Source organism: Mya arenaria, chromosome 1, assembly GCF_026914265.1.
Source record: "Mya arenaria isolate MELC-2E11 chromosome 1, ASM2691426v1".
Classification (NCBI taxonomy): Eukaryota; Metazoa; Mollusca; class Bivalvia; order Myida; family Myidae; genus Mya; species Mya arenaria.
In genome coordinates, this window is record NC_069122.1 from 39,513,920 (window position 1) to 39,536,576 (window position 22,657).

The following is a 22,657-nucleotide window of genomic DNA, read 5'->3' on the forward strand; positions in this document are numbered from 1 at the left end:
ATGGACGCACTCAGATAAAACGCCCTGCTGGGACGGTAAGGAATAAATCGGAACAGCTCGACCAATTTCCATCGGAAACAAAATCGGAGTATACGGACAATTTATCATGCCATTACGCTGCAAGTAGATCGCGTAATAATTTTAATTTATCAATTAAGCCAAAGGACTTTACTCTAAGGAATTTCGAGTGTTTATGCAATAGTTCGCGTCAATGGGAATCGATTTGAACTTAGTAATACAAATTACACGTTAAACAGTGTACAAGTAATTAACACTTATTATTTTTAAGTTTACGAACTACTTCCATTATTAAAATACACCGGCCGGTATACATGACGCATACATTCTGATATTCCCCGATACTTCATTCAAGCATGTAATAAATCGGAGCATCAAGGCCATTTCCCCCGACGAAACAACGTCGTGTGGGGGAGATAGCCAAGTTGTTCCGTTTGGTATTACATTATATAATATCTAATCGGAACACCTCGGCAATTATCCAATAGATTTGACCTTATACGAGTCTGTAAAGATAGTCCATCATGCCGGCGCCCATAGTAGAAATGTATTGTATGTATTAGTAAGATATCATGAAGTAAATTCTTATTATTCATTAAGAAATTACTTCAGGTCATCTTACTGACTTAATATACAACATCATTAGCTGATACATTGACAACGCAAACATTGACGCAGGGAATGTGTATTGGATGAGTGGCAGTAGGCGGACCTTTAAACACCCGCGAAAGGTGAAATTCTAAATGATTAAGTCTAGTACTTAATGATTGTCTATTTGCAATTTCATTGGCTTAAAATGCAGGTTGTATTCTAAGTGTTTTTCAACCATCAAGGCACATATTTAATGTTTTAGGGAGAAGAAGTGACATTATACAGGTCCCGGATGCTCAGTTCCCAAGTGAACGATTGACCCCAACTGTCATTCGACGTTATCAAATAGGTCAACTTAAAGATGCACTCTTACTTCCAAACAAGATTTACCACAATTAATAATAATGTTTTTTATATTTAGCATAACACACGGTATTTCTACCATATGAAACGAAAGTAGACAACAGTAAATCTTTTAGCATTCATCAATCGTTTAATATTTATGCGCCTCCTGCATTTAAATACACGGTTAAATCCTGTTATCAGTACTTAATGTTTTCCATAAATGCATTATTTAGTTAGTACGAACTTTAAGGGTTATCAGTCAAAATTGGTGTTTGGGATACATGTGTTTGTATCGATTTTGAATTAGTGTGTCACTTTAAATCGTAATGATAACCGAGTTAATCGCCGGCGGTCTCATCACCTATTAAACGATTGATAACGATAATGCACCTGTCAATTGTAACCACGCCCCCAGGTTAGTGGAATAGCGGTGACTTTGACTTTCGGTCCAGCCAACCCCGGGTAAAAATCTGCCCTGTGGGGACGAACTGCTGGTTAAATCCCCGCCAAAAGCCCCCGCACCTCAGGGACCATAGGTTAGGCCCATTCCCCGCTATCTTTGTCGCGAAGACAAAACCACCGCAGTTACCAACCCTTCCCTCGTTCCCATAGCACTACAGGGCTTGTAGACGGACTGTACTGTAGTCTTTCCTTGCTTTGAAGTTATCAACTCTGAAGATGCCTTTTAAAGCTGCACTCCTTCAGGTATACCCTTTTGACACCATTTTATTTTTTTGTCTTGGAATGAGCAATTTTTTTGCGTAAATATCTGCAAACCAATAATAAAAGACTGCTGACAAAAGATTAGATCGCAGATTTTTATATTTCCGTTCGAAAATTAATGTTTTATGGCTTAAACCGTTACTAACGGTTTAAGAAAAATGCATAAACATCAATTTCTGAACTTAAATGTAAAAATCTGCGATCTAATTTTTGTCAGCAGTCTTACATAACTGGTTTCCATGGATTTTCGCAAAAATTGGCTCGTTCCAAGACAAAAAAAATAATGTCAAAACGTTCAATCTATGAGTGTGCAGCTTTAAGATGGAAAATAATTAATGAAATAAGAAATCTGTTTTAAGACGTTATTTTTTTTCGAGACAGACGGTGTCAGACGTCGGAATTTGTGACACTTAACAAGTTTACAAGTTTATTCGTCTACACTCAGGTCACAAAAAAATAACAACAAGTACACAGCATCTAAACGTAATCATGAATAAGAATGAATTTTCTTATATTCTGGGCACAGTGTCAAACTGTTATATGTATTGAATGCAATACAAATATTGAAATAAGTGTATATTTTTATGACAGTTTATCACATTTAATCAGTTTTATTTGAAAGATCAGAATATGGAAATGCATATAATTTAGGTGTAGAAAAAAATAACAAATAATAGCTATATTTTGACGCCTTTAAATGATTGAATTTGTGGCCACGTAGCCTTTAATTTAATCATGTATTATCTTAGATTTATTGATACTTTTATAACATGAAAATTAAACTTGACATCAACTAATCTAGACATCAGTAATTTACAATGATAAAATAAAAACCATGAAAAAACCCCGCTAATATAGATTCTTATATGTTGATAATACCGTGTAAGACACACGTGCGTTTTATAATGTCCACAAATGCCCACGTGCCAATGTGAGTCATAAACATGTTAACAAATATTTTGCCAGTCCAGTGTCAATGACAACAGCTTTGATATAGTTTGGTATCGTATGCATTTTATACTAAATAACATGAATTATGGGATTTCTCGCTGTTACACACATAGCCAAATCTTAAAACGATTTATTATACATTTTGGGGGTGTCAACAAAACATTAATATTGCTAACACTTACCTGTATGGCAGTCTCAGTGCTGCCACCTGTATTGCAGTCTCAGTGCTGCCACCTGTATCGCAGTCTCAGTGCTGCCACCTGTATTGCAGTCTCAGTGCTGCCACCTGTATTGCAGTCTCAGTGCTGCCACCTGTATCGCAGTCTCAGTGCTGCCACCTGTATCGCAGTCTCAGTGCTGCCATCTGTCACATTCATCGCAGGTGACTGAATGTTGCAGCGGCCTCACATCCTTATCACACTTAAAACACAACTCTGAATCAGACATTACAGTTATTATCTAAAGTCCAAAACAGAAAAACTTAAAAGCTTAAACTAAGAAATAAAAGACACTTATCATTCACACTCACACGTCTTTGAACGTCTTTTTCACTCCCACAACACCAACAGTTTGCCTGGCAAAGAATGCATTGATCAAAGACAAATTTTCTTTGAAAATGTTATTGATAAAGTTATATTTAACAGTTTTAACAAAATACATTTTTATATTTTTTTTTTTTAATTTTATAATAAAATTAAGTGTTCAGATTTTAATGTCTTTTTGTTGTTGTTTTTTGCAATCTTATTAATAAATTTCATGAATACATGTCTATTTTTAATTTTACAGATCTCATGTACAACTTCTTTTAAAATGTTTTCTATAATATGTTTTTCCTTATATATATTCAAAATAGAAAAAAGTAAGGGGCCGAAATGTCTCTGTTGAAATTCAGTAATTTAGGGGCCGAAACGTATCGAGTCAAATAAATTAAGGGGACGAAATGGCAGGGCCTAAACGTCTTAGGGGCCGATTTGTAGTAGGCCGATTTGGTAATGGGCCGATTTGTCTCGCTTTATGTTGTAGGGAAACCGGAAAACCCGGAGAAAACCCACATATGTCCAGCTTGGTGACCACCCACCGAACTTACTAAAAGCGAGTGCGCTAACCACTTGACTCATCGGACAAGTCAAAGTTATGGCCCGTGCAAACATTACATTATGTCACTGGGGGCATGTGAAGGTTTATAGTCAGTTTGTACCCTGATCATTTCGTACACTCCGATTTTTGGTCATTTTGTACCCTTTAAATAGTCATTTCGTACCCAACCTATAGTCATTTCGTACCCTGACCATTTCGAACCCTCCGTGTTTAGGTCATTTCGTACCCTTAAGATAGCCATTACGGATACGAAATGACTATATAAAGGCTACGAAATGACCAAAAACGGATGGTACGAAATGGTCAGGGTACGAAATGACGTCTTCCCAATGTGTCTACCGCTCACCCGAGAGATTGTGGGTTCAATCTCCAATACGGGTACATACTCATGGCTTCACAAAATGGACACTGGTACTGGTTTCTTCGCAGAAAAGATTCGCGAGAGGGATTATATAAGCTATTGCCCAAACCTCATCTATCTTAGTTGTTCTTAAAACTTTCCATAACTGGTTTCAAATATGACTCGACAGTTGAATTTACATCTGACAAAATACGATGATCTTCTTATGCATATTACTGTCAACTCGTGTTTTAACATGTTTAAGGTGTAAGTGGTTTTAGCACACTCGCAACTCACCAAGGCGATCCGGGTTCGATTCCCGGCCTGGGGGCTTTTGAGTTTGGTTGGTGGTCACCAGGATGGAGAAGTGGGTTTTCTTCGGGTAGTCAGGTTTCCCCAACAATCCAAGACCACCCTCGCGCAACATCCTGCCGACGAGAGTGACTGGGCAGAAGTTAATATAACTAATCATAATATAATCATTGTAAAATTAACAACGTTTAAACTTTTACGTTTAGGTGTATATATTATTTCCATTGGACAGCCGTTGCATAATGGTATCAGTATGACAGTGAATTTAGCAGTCTGGCAGACTGGCAGCGCTAAGAAAGCAGCCTGGTGGCGTGGCAGTCTGGCAGCGTGAACTCAGCAGCCAAAGAGCTTGGTACGACACTAAGGGAGACACTACGTTGTTTTTAAACAAATCATTATTGTTAAGTTTTTTGACGGTGTTTTGAGATAAAATGGACATTTTCTCATTGCCTTTATGCAGTTATCAAAATAAGGCCTACAATATCACTGAATATAGGGAATCGACCCCTAAAATGCTGTTTAGGGTAGGAACAATGTTGTTGTTTTTGCTGTTGTTTTTTCAAGGCCAGTGAAAACACCATAGCAAGTGGAGAGAGTACTAGACATAAAATTCATATGTGTTAAATAATAAATACGGTATGTTTTTAAGTATATTCAACACAAATGGACAACAAAAAATAAAACTCTGAAATCGGAATTTTTATTTGATCTAGGGTCGATAAAACTCTAGGGTCGAGGGGTTTTTGCCAGGCAGGGTTGGGTGACCCACAACACAGGTTTCTTTTAGGCCTACACATTTGAGAAAAAAAGTATCTGAGAAAAATTGTAAAACATGCGTGTACATGCAATGCGTGCACATGTATGGCAAAGGTTAATGCAGTGCAGTTGAGTTTGCGAACTCACTTTAAAAAGTGACATGCCGCGTATTTGAGACTCAACAAAAATTGATATGAAATTATATGACCACAATCTGACTGTTGACACAAACATTGTATGTATGTAAAGCAAGTTTTCTCAAAATTTGGACTGTTTTAAGAGCATTTAGATACAGTGTAAAATCGAGGTATTGTGATTACCTTGGTGTTGTCGGCATTAGCATCGCCGTGGTGCAAAAAACATTAACCTTGGTCATAACTTAAAAATCGATCGAGACATTTAAATGAAACTTGGTACAGACGTTGCCAGAGACAGTATCCATACAACACTACAGCAAGGCATATAACTATGGCTTTAATAGTAAATGAGTTATGCCTCTTGTTTGGTGATAAAACCTAGTCAAAAATTGATATTCTCTCTGCGGGGTTATCATATACAGACTTAAAAAAGCTTTCTGTCACCAACAACGTTATTGCAATGTGCATAGAATATAAGTGTATTCCATGGCCGAGAGTGTAAGATTGGTTCATCCCAACCCGAGCGTAGGGTGTTTTGCGGAAACGAGGTTTGCCTGATAAAAAACTATGTTAATAAAATTAGGTATTTTCTGTAGCTGTATTAAGGCTTTTAAGATAAGAGACATAAATATATAATATTTTAAAAAACATTTTCACATTATCATTGCTGTTAAATGTGTTAGTTTTGTGTATGCCATATGTATTGTTGGTATGGTTACCAAAATATACATATGCATTACTTATTTATCACATGCATGCTATTTTTCATTTTTTCATTCTGTGTTTATAACGATGAGCTGTATATGCTCATTTAAAAAAAAAAACACATTCTGTTCTGTTATGTTATGTTCTGTTCTGTTCAATATTCTAAGTAGGCAGAGCCTGAAGAGTCTAGTACTGAAAATGTAGGCTATATTCTATTTTTTTTCATACTGAGTTCCTGTTCAAAGCTTTTGAATGCGGTTATTCATATTAAAAACAAGATGAAAATATAGGAGCCCGGTTACAAATTTATTTAATTTATCAGTAAATTCAGATAAAAATGGAAACTGATTTCAATTAATGTTATCATGTACATTACTTTTAGGTTAAATCATGTTGTTTGTGATTAGCATGTCTGGCCACATGCTTTGTCCGGAATATTACTTAAGATTGTAATTAACAATAAAGATATCACCATACAGTCTTGTACTACATCCTGTGACGATGTAATGACACTAAAGATTACATTCGGAACACCTCGGCCATTTTCCATCGAAAACAACCTCGGATGTAAGCCGGTACATTATTAGAAGTATTTCGTTCAATTTTAAATAATAGTTTTAATTAATTGTAGTGTTTAACGTGTGTTTTTGTTACAAAGTTTAAATTGATTGACATTGAAGTTAATTATAATTGTATAAATATTTAAAGCTGCACTCTCACAGATATACCATTTTTACATTTTTTTTATTTTTTTGTCTTGGAAAGAGCATTTTTTGCGTAAATGTCTGCAAACCAATGATACATGATTGCTGACAAAAAATCAGATCGTAGATTGTCATATTTCCGTTCTTAAATTAATGTTTTATGGCTTAAATCGTTGCTAACGGTTTAAGAAAAATGCATCAAACATCACTTTTTGAACATAAATATAAAAATCTGCGATCTGTTTTTTTTTTTTTTGTCAGCAATCTTATATAACTGGTTTCCATGGATTTTCGCAAAAAATGGCTCGTTCCAAGACAAAAATATTAAAAATGTTATCAACAAGTTCAATCTGTGAGAGTGCAGCTTTAAGATTCAAAAGAGCCGATGTTCATTAAGTGTAAGTATACTGTTTGAAAAGTAAGAACCGATGTTTATTCGGTGTAAGTATATTGTGTAATAAGTAAGAACCGATGTTCATTCGATGTAAGTATATTGTGTGATAAGTAAGAACCGATGTTCATTCGGTGTAAGTATAGTGTGTGATAAGTAAGAACCGATGTTCATTAAGTGTAATTATATTGTGTGATAAGTAAGAACCGATGTTCATTAAGTGTAAGTTTATTGTGTGATAAGTAAGAACCGATGTTCATTCAGTGTAAGTATATTGTGTGATAAGTAAGAACCGATTTTCATTAAGTGCAAGTATAGTGTGTGATAATTAAGAACCGATGTTCATTAAGTGTAAGTATATTGTGTGCTAAGTAAGAACCGATTTTCTTTAAGTGCAAGTAAAGTGTGTAATATTTAAGAACCGATGTTCATTCAGGGTAAGAATATTGTGTGATAAGTAAGAACCGATTTTCATTAAGTGCAAGTATAGTGTTTGATAATTAAGAACCGATGTTCATTCAGTGTAAGTATATTGTGTTATAAGTAAGAACAGATTTTCATTTAGTGTAAGTATATAATGTGATAAGTAAGAACCGATGTTCATTCAGTGTAAGTATATAATGTGATAAGTAAGAACCGATGTCCTGGCAGACCTGACAGAAACTGGCAATGGCCACAAGAAAGAGGCAACATCAAATCAGATTACTATTCGTTTGGGCATATTTGCCTCCACACTAGCTTCAGAGTGCATTAGACTTGGTCAGCCCATTTCTATGGAATATGTCCAACTATACAAGATGTCCTTTGACTCTGACCTTCTTTCCAGCAGGCTGAAATTTGCATCCATGCTGTACTGTAGAAAGCAGTTTGTGTCGGCAACACACATACTGAGTTATTTAGTGTAGTTAGCAATGAGGGCTTTTGTGATCTTGTGAACCCTTTAGACCCCAATTATATCATACAATCCACTTTTTACAAACTGTTATTCCGGACATGCATGAAAGGGTAAAAGCTAAAGTTCGACTGTCAGCTTCACATACTAGAGCTTTTACCACATATGGTTGGACCGGTAGAGCCACCGAGTCTTATGAAACTATAACTTCTTGCCATATTACTGAAGATTGGTTCCTTAAAAGTTGTGTGCTTCAAACAAGAGCAATTGGTTGGATTTGAGTTAAAAAGTTGAACTCTAAAGCAGATTGAGTTAGACAGTCACAGTATTTTGATGGTTGACATAGTATGTCTGTGATGAATACATCACTATGAACCATTTACATGGATTATAAGTTTATTTCACTTTATTCTATATTCATATAGGCAACAATATCTAATGAAATTTACTGCAATACGGTTTAAGCGTTTTGCAATCTATTGCAATACGCTTTTCATCGTATTGTTACAGCCCTGGTATTTCCCATCCCGAAATTTATGGTGATGTTTTAAAGAAAATTCTTAAAATCAAAATGTTTTCAGCAGCTAGTTAGGCAGATTGACTAAATTATTTGCTTAGATTTTATATAACCGTAGATAACGGCAATCCTTTGAAGAGTACTTGCATTCTTGATTTTGAAGATGAAAAAATATGGTTAACAATCCTTGATAAACAGATACAGTTTTGTATATATATATATATATATATATATATATATATATATATATATATATATATATATATATATATATATATATATATATATATATATTATACTCGTATATATTCACTGTGTTGTTTGTTGAGTTATTGGCTGATGTTCAATGTTTCTTGTTTGTGATTTTTGTTTTTATGTGATCTATGTCTTTTGCGTTTACCCTGTGCCATTAAACGAGGTTTATGCTTAAACCTTTGGGCTTGTTTTTTGTATATTTTGCATATACATATATATAAACATTTTCTCTGAAAAAGAACACTTACATTATTGCCCCAGAAAATGTTGACGCTTCTTGTTTACGTGAGGTTGTGAAAACAAGAAGTTATTTAACAAAATAATAACATATATTTTTTAAAATCATTACTTGAAGTTAAATCAATAGAGATAAAAATCAGTAGTTTGCATCTTCTAAAAAATTATCAACCTTGTATTGATGCTAAACGCAGTATTGCAATATATTCATTGAACTCATTTTCTTAGAAATTCATTTCAAGTACACGTTATATCCCTTGTAGCGTGCTCTTTTGATACAGCTTTAAATGGCTACCCATGTGATATTCTTCATGTATACATAGTTATCGAATCAGTAATATTCCAAACTCTTGACAATGTAGAATAACTTAATGTAAAGGTTGTGAAACTCGTTCAAGTATATCGGTCCTTTCGGTATACGATACTTAAGAAACTCAGTACATGTAAAAAAAAATCGATAAGGTCTCACCAAATTGATAACATCGCATTTTTTCACAAAAAATAATGGGGCGAGCGAGCGAAATAATAATAAAAATATTTGTATTGCATTTAGCATAAAAGAGGAGCAAGCGAAGAGCGAACAAATATATATATATATATAGCCACTGTTACTAACATTTTATTCACTTGTTAACTAAACAATGATATTGTAAACAGTACAAGGATAACATCCGAATGAAATAATGATAACACTACAAGATAATTTTATACAAATATCAGTTTTGAGATCAAACAAATGTTATTTGAGATCAAGCAGAAACATTGCATTACACTATTTAATAATTTAAAGAACTCAAAACCACAGTCTTCTAGTTGTTAAACACTTTGCTTTTTTTTCAAAATACTCCATTCATGGTTAAGTTAAAGCCGGGGCACAAGAGCGCCAATGGTCACAGCACCTGCTTGCCCAACAGCATACCCAAATCTAATAACCTAGGTTTTCCACTTTTCCTTTGGAAAACCTGGTTAAAAATAATTCTGTTAAAAAATCATATATCATGCCATGGAAATGACTAGACAAGGTGACTTAAAAAGTAACCCACCAAATGAATATAGGCATTTGCAATAAAATGTAAACTACAGCTATCACTCTTGCAATGACTACATGATTGGCGTTGGTAGCCATTTTAGTTGCGGTAGAGAATTTACAAAAGAACTACACCCTACTCTTAACCCTTTCGGCGCCAAATATGTCACAGAGAATTCCAGCCAGCACCAAGTTTATATCAGTCTTTCTCAGAATTAAACGCCTACTTATTTTAAACTGGCATATTTTCCTTATTGTTTAAGATAACATAAACATATACAGTCGAATCCCGTTGGTTCGAACTCCAAAAGGACGGCGAAAATACCTCAAGCCTCTGGGAGTTCGAGCCAAACGGGAATTCTTACTTTCAGTTTACGATCCAGTTCGAGCCAAAGAGAAAATCGAGCAAAGCGAGTTCAAGCCAACGGGGTTTGACTGTATACGAAAACAACACTTTTGTTTCTTTTGTATTGCAAATACTGATTGGGTCAACTTTCATACATAAATAAAAATAAAAAAAATATGCGATGTATCTTTCATAGAAAAAAATACAAATATTTTACATCTGAATGATTTCCATTGATAGTTTAAATATACACATAATCATTTAAAAAAATCTACAAACATTTATTTGCAACATAAAGTGTGCACTTTTTCCAATCACACACTCTGACACGATTTCCATTTTTACTAATATTTACAAATTATATAGCCTTGGCTTGTTTAATGTTTTTGTGTAAATGATATGGCATGAATCACATAGGACTGTCAGTCAGGTTTATATTTAGCGTCCTTGTACTGTCCACGACCATTGGCTCAACCGGGACTGAGCACGCCCTTGTCGACTAACAGAAACTTGAACTTTATGGTAAGCTGCGTGTCGGGAATCTGAAATTCTAATTTGCAATACATTTATTTATTGCTTTATTTATAAATGTTCTGTGTAGCATTATTATGCCCCCCTCCCCCAATTCATGGGGAGACATATTATTTTTTTGCCTTGTCCGTCAGTCCGTCCGTCAGTCTGTACGTCACACTTCGTTTCCGCTCAATAACTATCGGACGCTTAGACCCAGGAACTTTATACTTGATATGCTAATTGGCCATGACTAGTAGATGATCCCTATTGATTTTGCGATAACTAGGTCAAAGTTCAAGGTCGCCGTGACCTTGAGGAGAAGAAACGGTTTCCACTCAATAACTAAAGATACTTTAGGTCCAGGAACTACCTACTTGGTCTGCTAGTTGTTCATGACTAGTAGATGAACCCTATTGACCCTGAGATCAAAAGGTCAAAGATCAAGGTTACCTTCAAGTAAAAAACGATATGTTGGCGGTACCCTTAAGCTTAGAAATGGTTTCTGCTCAATAGGTAAAGAACGCTTCTACCGAGGAATTTTATACTTGGTATGCTAGTTGGTCCCGACTAGTTGATATACCCTACATATTTTGAGATCAGTACATCAATGGTCAAGGTCACCGTGAGGTGAAGAAACGGTTTCCGCTCAATAACAAAAGAACGCTTGAACCAATGAACTTCATTCTTGGTATACTAGTTGATTATGACTAGTAGATAAACCCTGTTGATTTTGAGATCAGTAGGTCTAAGGTCAAGGTCGCCGAGCCCTTAAGGTGAATAAACGGTAACAGCTCAGTAATTAAAGAACACTTGCACCCAGGAACGTCATATTTGGTATGCAAGTTGATCATAACTAGTAGATGACACCGATTGATTTTGTGATCAGTCCGTCAATCAGTCAGTCAGTCAGTCTGTACGTCAGACTTCGTTTCCACTCAATAAATAAAAAACACTTGCACCCAGGAACTTCATACTAAGTATGCTAGTTGGTCATGACTAGTAGATGACCTCTATATATTTTAAGATCAGTAGGTCAAAGGTCAAGGTCGCAGTAGACGTTCACTATTTAATACGGGTGAATAAACCAAACTTCACTGTTGGTTCGTCTCCAGTCCAAAATTACAAATTTCATGTCCATCATTTATTTTTACTCAGCTACGACCATACAATAGGGGAGAAAAGCTCTTTTTCAAAAAAAAAATCTCTCGTTTACTATGTTTATTATGCATTACTGATACACTTGATGATAACACAAAAATAAATTTGAAGATGCAGGAATACCATTGGTTCTCATATCTGGGCAAAACTTTAGTTTTCTATTACGCTACATGCATTGCGTCAGAATTAAATAAACACTATAATTTGATATGTAGCAAAAAAACACATGGAGGTATATTTTTAATAAAAAAATCATCAAATATGCTATATTAGCAGCAAAACAATAAAAAAGTTAAAAATACACACCTTAAGTTTCTACCTGGATATGTGTAGCAGGTGCAGACGACTGACTGCAAACTGTCATGTTACTGTAACTGTCATCCGAAATCCCGTCAGACATGTCCGAATCAAATTTAAACTTTTTCGATCATCACTCTCACTGTCATTCACGATGAAATTCAGCACTTCTTGCCCACTAGATATACATTTCCTTTTAGTGGGACCCATATTGAAACAAACACAATCTTCCTAAATTTAATCAACCTTTAAATGGCTGTAAAATTGTCATTTGATCACGTAATTTCAAAAATTAGGAAGTTAAATTGATTTTTGTTTCCATGTAGCCGGTGTTTTGATAGTTTTTACAATCGAAAAACGCGGTTTTGGTTAGAGAGCAGTAAATGTTCACTGCAGTTACGACCACTAACGCTGAGAAGGTTACATTCCACTAAAGAAATGTGCGCTCCTAAAAACATAACCCGTTTTTTAAGATAGTGCGGGCGCAAGTAAAACTATATAATTATATTATTTTTTTTGGTCTTTCTGAAAAAGAGATGCGGGAAATCTGATGAACACGTTATTAATTTGGTGAGGCGAAGCGAATATATAAAGTAAAGCCCCTGTGAATTGAGTTTTACAGATTGCCTTGCAAATTGTTTTACAAGGGATTTACTCCGCCGAACATGTTTTCATTATAAAAACTATTAATTGTAGTATATGTATTGCGCATTCAAGTACCTTAGTGTACGTATATAGGTAAAATTTAAACCCGATTTTTGTTTATTCAAATTTAGGTTTTGCCATATTCCAAATAGGAAAGGGCAATATAGAGAAGCCTCATACATACACGGGAACGTTACGTGCGGCTGTGGTTGGTATGATTGCATTTCTGATCGAGGCTTGTGTACTACATGTGTCTGGAGAGACCATGTTATAGGCCATGGATTCCGTTTTGAATTTGATAAAAAATGTATAAAAAGAAGAGATGTTAAGCCGTTTATTTGTATAAACTATAATGACATGTTAATATGTTGTATGTAGGATTCTCAATTGTAACGTAAGTCATTGCATAATTAGTACATCAAAAGTTTCTGTAATTAGTGCCGTTTTAGTCTTTATTTAGTTGTACTGATGATTGTTTGAAAACCGATCAATAAAAGATAATTTATTCAACTGTATTTGTAGAGTGTGTTGTCATATGTGATTCTCATTTTAATTTTTCAGTTATTCTGCATTTAGCAAATCAATACACCAATACTAAATTTTTCCTGTATATTAAGCGTTCGTGTGAGATTAAAGTGTTATTCTTTTGCTTAAGAAAGAAAACAAAATTCTTAAAAAGCTATGACGTTCACATACCAAATGTTTGCATTTAACGCATAAATGTTACTATATAAGGAATGGTTTAAGGCGAAGAAATATTTCACAAATACTTGTTTCACTTCGTTTTCAATATCTTTATTTTTTGAAACAATATAATCAAGAAGCTACAATGCATTGCTCACTAGATAGTCTGGAGCATTTTTACACACAATCAAATTCATATTGTAGAAATGCACACGGAATTCAAAACTAAATTCTGCATACTTAAATTTGTGCAGCATGTTGGGGCGAAATTGTCATTATCAACAAATGAAGAAGAAGAAATCAACGTTTAATATAATCCAAGAATTAACAGGCAAGATAAAATAAACACTGCAGCTGAAATTGATCAGTGTAAAACAAGTTTATCAAAATCGCAAACGCTAACCCCTAACACCTGAACTTAACCATATGTATATGAAAAACTACAGAAACAAGCTCAGTAGCTAAAAGTTTAAAAATAAACCCCGTTTAAAAGCACAGGGTAAACGCCAACGGTATAGAAAAAACAATCACATACCAGAAACATGAAATAACAGCACAAAACTCCACTAACAACACAGTTCATATACACTAAATAAAAATTAGGGGTGTTTATCAAGGATTGTTAGGTACCGCCTTGGAACTGTCAGAAAAAATGTAATTTTACTGAGGATTTAAACCAGTTTGTGTGCACAACCTCACTCTTTTCCCAACAAGTAAAAACATTAATAGTAAATCTTATCAAATTATGCATAAACTTGAGGAAACTTAATAATAATATAAGTAATAATAAACTTATTGGTAAACCCCAAGTACTTCTATGATTAGGGATCCTGACTCTATCAGCAGACGCAGGAATACAATTCAGAGTACCTAATGCAAAAAAACCTTTTATATATATGATGGAGGTTTGAAACTATGAAAATCCCACACAGCTAATAAAAGGTTTAAAACTGTGTAATTATAAAGTTTCATAATAAAAAGCATCATTGTACTAAAACTGGTAACAACAAAGAATACATCATTACAAATAGAAAAACATCATATATTTTCTACATTCTTCTTAATGATTACCCTAAGTAAAAACAATAAATTAAGGAAAGAGACGTCACACGCTAAAACATTCCTAGCGAGCTAAAAACGGTTCTAAAGACAGCACGAATCTGCAACATTTTAATAAAATCAAAGGACTGAAAGCTTAGATATGTAAGGACGCCATATTCAACTTTATATTTTTACGAGGAATTCATCATCAAAAACTAGAAGGCAAGTACTTTTTGCGAATGTTCTTCCCAAACACCGGGCAGTTCAAAACATATTGTTGCTACGTGATTGCAAGGCAGGCCTTATCCTCAAAATTGACTACTATTAAGTGTTAATAAGCTATATAAACCTAAAATATCAACTTTTAACGGTAAGATTGGAATTTTGTTACATCCTGGTATCGGTGCTTGTCCATCAAATCATCCAGTAATATTAAAACTATTTATGTATGGTGTTGCATTAGCAGAATAATGCCATAACAATAAAATAACTAATACTTATGATATGATATTTATACCCTTATAATAACAACAATATGAAATATATTTGGGAAAAAATGCAAAAACAATCATAAAAATGCATACATACTTTCACATACATCAATAAGTGCTGTAATACGTTAGAAGCAGAAACATGAGAAATGGTAAAACGTCAATATAAATATATAATTTAAAATCCTGTCCGACATTTTTTATAGCACAGACAGACAAAGCCCTACGCTAAGTATATTTCTTAAGAGAACATAACATTCATTTAACCCTAGTCCTTTCTAATCACAGTCAGAACATCGTCTAGAGCCTGTAACATGGCATCCCCAGACTCGTTGAGAACTGCAGCCTCATTCTGAATTGCTATTAGACCATCGACCGCGGCACGCAGATCTCCAGCGTATGTCTTAGCCTTTTCAAAGTTTCCCGCTCGCGATTGGAATATGGCAACCCCTGAAATTGAATATACAAATAAATGTAAACATCCCTAGTGAACTTGTTTGATTATATCGTTCCTTCAGTATCTAAAAACTGACATGACTTAATCAAATCATAAACGAAATGTTTAACAAAGCATGTTTTCTATTCTTACTTTGGTTTAATGTTTAGTTACCTGTTGTAACGTAGGATGCATGAAATGTTTTGTCAAAATCCCTCAGTTCCTTTTTTACAGGCGAATAGACCTTTAATTGAGGGAGCAAACTGCGGTCGATGTACGTCCCATGTACCATGTCAGCAAGGAAAAGAGACGTGTGAATGAACTCATGTACTATCTGTTCAGCATAATGGGCAACAGTCTTCTGTCCGTATGCTCTAGGATCCTGCCAGATTACCCCTAGAGCTGAGCTGATGGTGCCGCCACCGTAGCCTGGATGTTCAGCTTTGTAGAAAGCTATGCAACCGATGACTTGGTGGATCGCGCGGTAAAGTTCTGGATCAGCGGAGTTGATCATATCCATGGCTGCCCGGACGTTGGACTTAATTTGCTCTTGTTCTTCTAATGTATATAAATGCTTTCCAGCATCCACATATTCTTTACTCATTTCCAATATCCCTGAGCGATTAAGACCTTCAACCAAGTCCGGATGGTCGAAACTTAAAACCACTCTCGTCTCTTCTACAGGTATTTTGATTGTTTGATATTTTTCAAGTTCAGTATAAAATCGCTCTTTTTGTTTATACTTATTTGTAGATATTCCAGACATTCCTAATAAAGCTAATTTTTGATTCATGAACGCTTGGTCAAAACTAAATGGCCAAAAAATCTTTTGAAAAACGTTTGTCATAGACAACTCCTGAACCATCAGTTGCAGTGGTATGCGAGAAAAAAGTCGTGTGAAGTCAATTCTGTTAATCGTGCTGTTCTTAAAGAGAATAATTCGCCGAATCCAAGTGTTAAAATACACATCATCTTTTGATGGGAACGTTAGAGACAAGGAGTCTGCTACTGAAAACCAAAGATGTCTGTTCGCTTCAAAACTGTCAAAGCTGTGTTCGATACCAATATAAACATTTGATGTATTGCTGATCGCAAGGGCTTCGTGTTGGTATATTAAAGATTTCTCTGATAAAAGATCCTTATATCTATTGTAACGTCTTGACTGAAGCGTTTTGGAGACCATCATTTGTTCCGCCGCTCGCTTCTGAAGTTTCACTGCTGTCGCAGAATGTCTCATCATTTGAGGGTGATCCGCCGCTCGCTTCTGAAGTTTCACTGCTGTCGCAGAATGTCTCATCATTTGAGGGTGTTCCGCCGCTCGCTTCTGAAGTTTCACTGCTGTCGCTGAATGTCTCATCATTTGAGGGTGTTCCGCCGCTCGCTTCTGAAGTTTCACTGCTGTCGCAGAATGTCTCATCATTTGAGGGTGTTCCGCCGCTCGCTTCTGAAGTTTCACTGCTGTCGCAGAATGTCTCATCATTTGAGGGTGTTCCGCCGCTCGCTTCTGAAGTTTCACTGCTGTCGCAGAATGTCTCATCATTTGAGGGTGTTCCGCCGCTCGCTTCTGAAGTTTCACTGCTGTCGCAGAATGTCTCATCATTTGAGGGTGTTCCGCCGCTCGTTTCTGAAGTTTCACTGCTGTCGCAGAATGTCTCATCATTTGAGGGTGTTCCGCCGCTCGCTTCTGAAGTTTCACTGCTGTCGCAGAATGTCTCATCATTTGAGGGTGTTCCGCCGCTCGCTTCTGAAGTTTCGCTGCAGTCGCAGAATGTCTCATCATTTGAGGGTGTTCCGCCGCTCGCTTCTGAAGTTTCACTGCTGTCGCAGAATGTCTCATCATTTGAGGGTGTTCCACCGCTCGCTTCTGAAGTTTCACTGCTGTCGCAGAATGTCTCATCATTTGAGGGTGATCCGCCGCTCGCTTCTGAAGTTTCACTGCTGTCGCTGAATGTCTCATCATTTGAGGGTGTTCCGCCGCTCGCTTCTGAAGTTTCACTGCTGTCGCAGAATGTCTCATCATTTGAGGGTGTTCCGCCGCTCGCTTCTGAAATTTCACTGCTGTCGCAGAATGTCTCATCATTTGAGGGTGTTCCGCCGCTCGCTTCTGAAGTTTCACTGCTGTCGCTGAATGTCTCATCATTTGAGGGTGTTCCGCCGCTCGCTTCTGAAGTTTCACTGCTGTCGCAGAATGTCTCATCATTTGAGGGTGTTCCGCCGCTCGCTTCTGAAGTTTCACTGCTGTCGCAGAATGTCTCATCATTTGAGGGTGTTCCGCCGCTCGCTTCTGAAGTTTCACTGCTGTCGCAGAATGTCTCATCATTTGAGGGTGTTCCACCGCTCGCTTCTGAAGTTTCACTGCTGTCGCAGAATGTCTCATCATTTGAGGGTGATCCGCCGCTCGCTTCTGAAGTTTCACTGCTGTCGCTGAATGTCTCATCATTTGAGGGTGTTCCGCCGCTCGCTTCTGAAGTTTCACTGCTGTCGCAGAATGTCTCATCATTTGAGGGTGTTCCGCCGCTCGCTTCTGAAATTTCACTGCTGTCGCAGAATGTCTCATCATTTGAGGGTGTTCCGCCGCTCGCTTCTGAAGTTTCACTGCTGTCGCAGAATGTCTCATCATTTGAGGGTGTTCCGCCGCTCGCTTCTGAAGTTTCACTGCTGTCGCAGAATGTCTCATCATTTGAGGGTGTTCCGCCGCTCGCTTCTGAAGTTTCACTGCTGTCGCTGAATGCACCATCATTTGAGGGTGTTCCGCCGCTCGCTTTTGAAGTTTCTTTGCTGACGCAGCATGCACCATGATTTGAGGGTGTTCTGCCGCTCGCTTATGAATATTCGTAGCTGACGCAGCCGGTCTAGTAGTTACACTTTTTCCGTCAGTATGTTTGGCACCCTCTGCAACTATTCCTTCCGTCCTGCCAATAGTGGCATGACCACGGGCTGGTGGTTGCTCGACATCCTGGCTACTTCTCAGCAAATATTCGCGGAATGCCTTATCTTTGTTTACCTCAATTAATCTCAGCGATACGTATTTGTCATGGTCGAGGTTGAGGATATTCCACGAAAAATGCGATATACTGTAATTATCGACATTACGTTGAAGATGCTGGAGGAAATATGACTCTGAAATACAAAACAAAATGCTGTTATTTTTTATTCTATGAAAAAATCAAACGAATGAAAAACAGTCAGCCAAAATTCACAATGTTCTTTTTTTTTAATGTTCACCATGTTTGAAGTAAGTTTAATGTATTAAGATTTTTGTTTTACAGATGTGCATGATAACATAGACCTATTTCTTTTCATTAAAATAAAAGTGAACAAGAATTTATTTTGAAAATAAGTAATTGGCAGCTTCCAGCCATCATGTCAAATTAATATATATGTTCAAATATTGTCGGTGAAATCGCGATTGGAATAGACAATAGCATGCTCTTTATTCAGTATGTGAACTTTAAGGAAGGCAGAATATTAGTGAAATGTTGGGCATAATGAATTGAGATTTCCAGAATTGGACATATAGTTTGAATTCCTTTAGTAGTGTTCACAGAAAACAGAGTTTTATTAGTAATAAGTCATAATATGACTTAAATATATCATTTCGGACCAAAGAATGAGTCAAATTACTCTGGCCGATCTATGATTCATGTGTTGAAAAGATGTGTACGTATTACTTCAACGTATTTACGATTGAACGACAAATTATAAACAACTTTGTGTATGAGGGACAATTTAAAAAAAGAAGAGTTTATTCATAAATAGTTCTCAAACATAACAGCAGTTCGAGTAAACAGTTTTAACAGATTGTTTTGTGAAATAAAAACGATATTTAAAAATATAATAATAACTTATGAAAGTCATATATAAATACTGCTGACTTAACAGTTCAAACTGCAAAGATATTAGTCTGTTGGCTTTCTTATCCCCCAAGTAACGATCCAACGTTACAGATATCGTATAGGATTTATAACCAGATGATCGTTACCATGATACCGCCAAGTGACCATCGGTATGTTATATGTCTACAAGTTGTAAATTATTCTTACAAACTTCTTGTCCTCAATAAAACATTCTTAAAATAGTGATCTATACTTGTACTAACAGTAGTAAATATAAGGTGACTGTTTAATTAAAGAATGTTTATGCATGTGCTTGTTTGTATAATAATTAATTTTACATAAATGCACGAAATATACGAAATATATGATACGAATGTTGCAGTGTTGCAGCACAGTTTGAATTTAGTTTGTAATAAATATTGAGATTTACAAGAATGATTATCCTTTTATCCAGCCATTAGTGATGATTTAATATGGTGTGGCCCATATTACCTGATATAGTTTTAGTATAAGCTGATAGGGCGTTGCTTGCAAATATCTAATATGAAAACAAATGACCGTAAAAAAAACAAATAGATATTGCACAAAGCTTGTTTTAATGTATATGTTTAGCATAAGTTTTGCATATTCTTCTTCTTCATATAAAACCTTTTCTTAAAAATGCCAACGTAATATTGGGTCACGAGGCGTCTACATTCACACTATTTTACATAGGGTACCTTAAATAATAAACCATTATGGTCCATAAACGCAGATCAGACATTATAGCTAATTATTGTTAGGATAAACAAGATATGAATACCAACAATATACCAAATAATAAAAAAAGTCATTTTGCAAACAAGATCTTAAGTTTAGACTCATATCTAAATATATTCATGAATATAAATAGTTAAACCACTTTCAATTCCAAATCAGCCATCTGTATCAGTACAAGTCATTACAATGTCACGTTACTTAAAAAAGTAACATACCTGCAAAAGCCAGACAAACACAGAATCCTACCAAAACAAGATTTTGCGTTGAACCTCTCATTTTGTTTGTTTTGCAGGAGCGACTATTCGGTCCCTTTATATACAGACATAAGCCGGACTTCATTAGGTGAATAACCGTATGTTTTTGTTTCTCCGAATAACAGATTTTTATAATGTATTTACGGACACTGATAAGCAAACTTAGTCGTTAACGATTTTTATCCGGTGTCTAACACCATTGGCGTAGCTACATGTAGGGCCTACAACTCTTCGAACAAGCTACCAATCTGAAATCTAGCCAAAATACAATATGAAATTACAAGGATAAATACTCTATCTACGTCGAGGTGGATGTACATGAATTATTAGTCTCAGACAGACGATATCGTAAATGTTATTTATAAGAAATATGCAAACCGTATTTCTTTGTTTTTAAAGTTTTCGTTTTAGTGCGGGCACATATTGTTTAAGCAAGGCAAAATGTTCCAAGGAACATGTAGTTTTTGAAATTCCGAGAGACACTTCCACAAACTTTGTAGAAGACAAATTTTCCAGGGAGAGCATTCCCACGGATCCCCAAATCAGAACGTGTCTAATCTACGCACCTGGACGCAGCTCAAATATGTTTTGCTTCTTTTCTGCTTAATCAGTTTAAACTCTTGTTCTATTAAAATCCTAAGCAGGATGTGGTATCAACATATTATTTAATCAGCGTTGTGTGTTATGATAAACATATGATCGTTCTAATGGTATGAGTGTAAATTATCACTATATATTGTCGGTGAAATCGCGATTGGGATAGGCTAAAGCCCTCGGGCAATTATTCATCCACTGGGGCAATTATCAACCAAAAGCCATGGTCAACCATGCATTATTCTATAAATACACATTGGCTCCGCCATGTTTTAACCTCTTTAATAAAAATGTGTTTGTAAAAAAACTGTACAAATTTAACCTGTTCATATTGAATTTCACTATTTAAATTAATATAAAATGAATGCGTTGCAAGCAAAAAAAACTTGCGGTTTAAAACCCCCAACAAATTCCATGTATACTTCAAGTCGAAATTTACTATAGTGCCCCAACAATTTCCAGTCTCACTCTCTACATGCACTTTACTCTTAACTAACGTATCTTTTGATATTTTTTTAAGATTGTTTTCTTCTACGTTTTAACAGTAGTATTATTCATTTCTTGCAAACGGCGGAACAAAACAAAGTTATTCAAGGTTAAATAAACCTTATGATTACAGTCAAATAGGATAGGAATGATCATTTAGGAGTGTTGCACAATAAAAGAAAACAACATTAACTTCTTCTTATGATATAATTAAGTCTTAAAGCAACTGTGCACCAGATGATCAAGTTGCAAGAAAAAAAGAAAATTGTCGAAAACTGACATAAACTTGGTATTAATGTGTACAATGCATTGCAACTTACTAAATGAAGTACCACATAGTTTACAATTTATTTAAGTTTAGCAATTATTTCGTATTTTTCCATTAAAAAAGATTACTCGGTATGTCTACCTAGTAGAATTCATTCCTTATGCGTGATCGGTGTTATCACGTGATATTACCGAGTTAGGTGTATAGCTTAATTATGTCATCCGATTAAAGTAAGCCATCGTAGCTCAATGGATACAACGCTGGACTGCAATTTTGGCGACACGGGTTCGAACCCGCTCTGCGACACATTGATGCCAAGTTTATGTCAGTTTTCGACAATTTTCTTTTTGCTATTTTATCATACGAAGTACACATGTCGATATCATAACAATACCGGGCTGACAGGAATCGACATTTCACATAGTTGTACATTGAATGCCTCAATACCACATTAAATCTGCACCCTCACAGATTGGACGTTCTGACAACTTTTTATTTTGTGTCTTGGAACGAACCAATTTATGCGAAAATCCATGGAAACCAGTTATACAGGACTGCTGACAAAAAATTAGTTCGCAGATTTTTATATTTAAGTTCAAAAATTGATGTGTAATGCATTTTATTTAAACCGTAAGTAACGGTTTGGGCCATAAAACATTAATTTTCGAACGGAAATATGAAAATCTGCAATTTAATCTTTTGTTAGCAATCTTCTATCATTGGTTTGCAGATATTTACGCAGAAATTTGCTCTTTCCAAGACAAAAAATAAAAAAGTTGTAAAATTGGTAAATCTGTGAGAGTGCAGCTTTAATAGTTTGTTATTTCCTTTTGACACCAATTAATTTATA

The 22,657-nt window shown here is 35.6% G+C and overlaps 1 protein-coding gene across 1 annotated transcript; it reads right to left on the reverse strand.

Moving 5' to 3' along the window:
- Positions 1-13,293: 13,293 nt before the first annotated feature.
- Positions 13,294-16,997, reverse strand: LOC128220005 (uncharacterized). Its single transcript, XM_052928274.1, has 2 exons — positions 15,785-16,997; positions 13,294-15,624 (listed from the first exon to the last, which is right to left on the reverse strand). Exons 1-2 carry the CDS (start codon positions 16,968-16,970, stop codon positions 15,443-15,445), a joined length of 1,368 nt encoding a protein of 455 aa, XP_052784234.1. The 5' UTR covers positions 16,971-16,997; the 3' UTR covers positions 13,294-15,442.
- Between the last annotated feature and the right edge of the window lie 5,660 nt (positions 16,998-22,657).

Bases quoted from the DNA above. Each gene is read 5' to 3' on its own strand.
- LOC128220005 (XM_052928274.1), bottom strand. From the start codon at position 16,970: ATGATGAGACATTCAGCGACAGCAGTGAAACTTCAGAAGCGAGCGGCG. The intron at 15,625-15,784 runs GTAACTAAACAT...ATTCAATTTCAG, and splicing joins TGCATCCTACGTTACAACAG to GGGTTGCCATATTCCAATCG.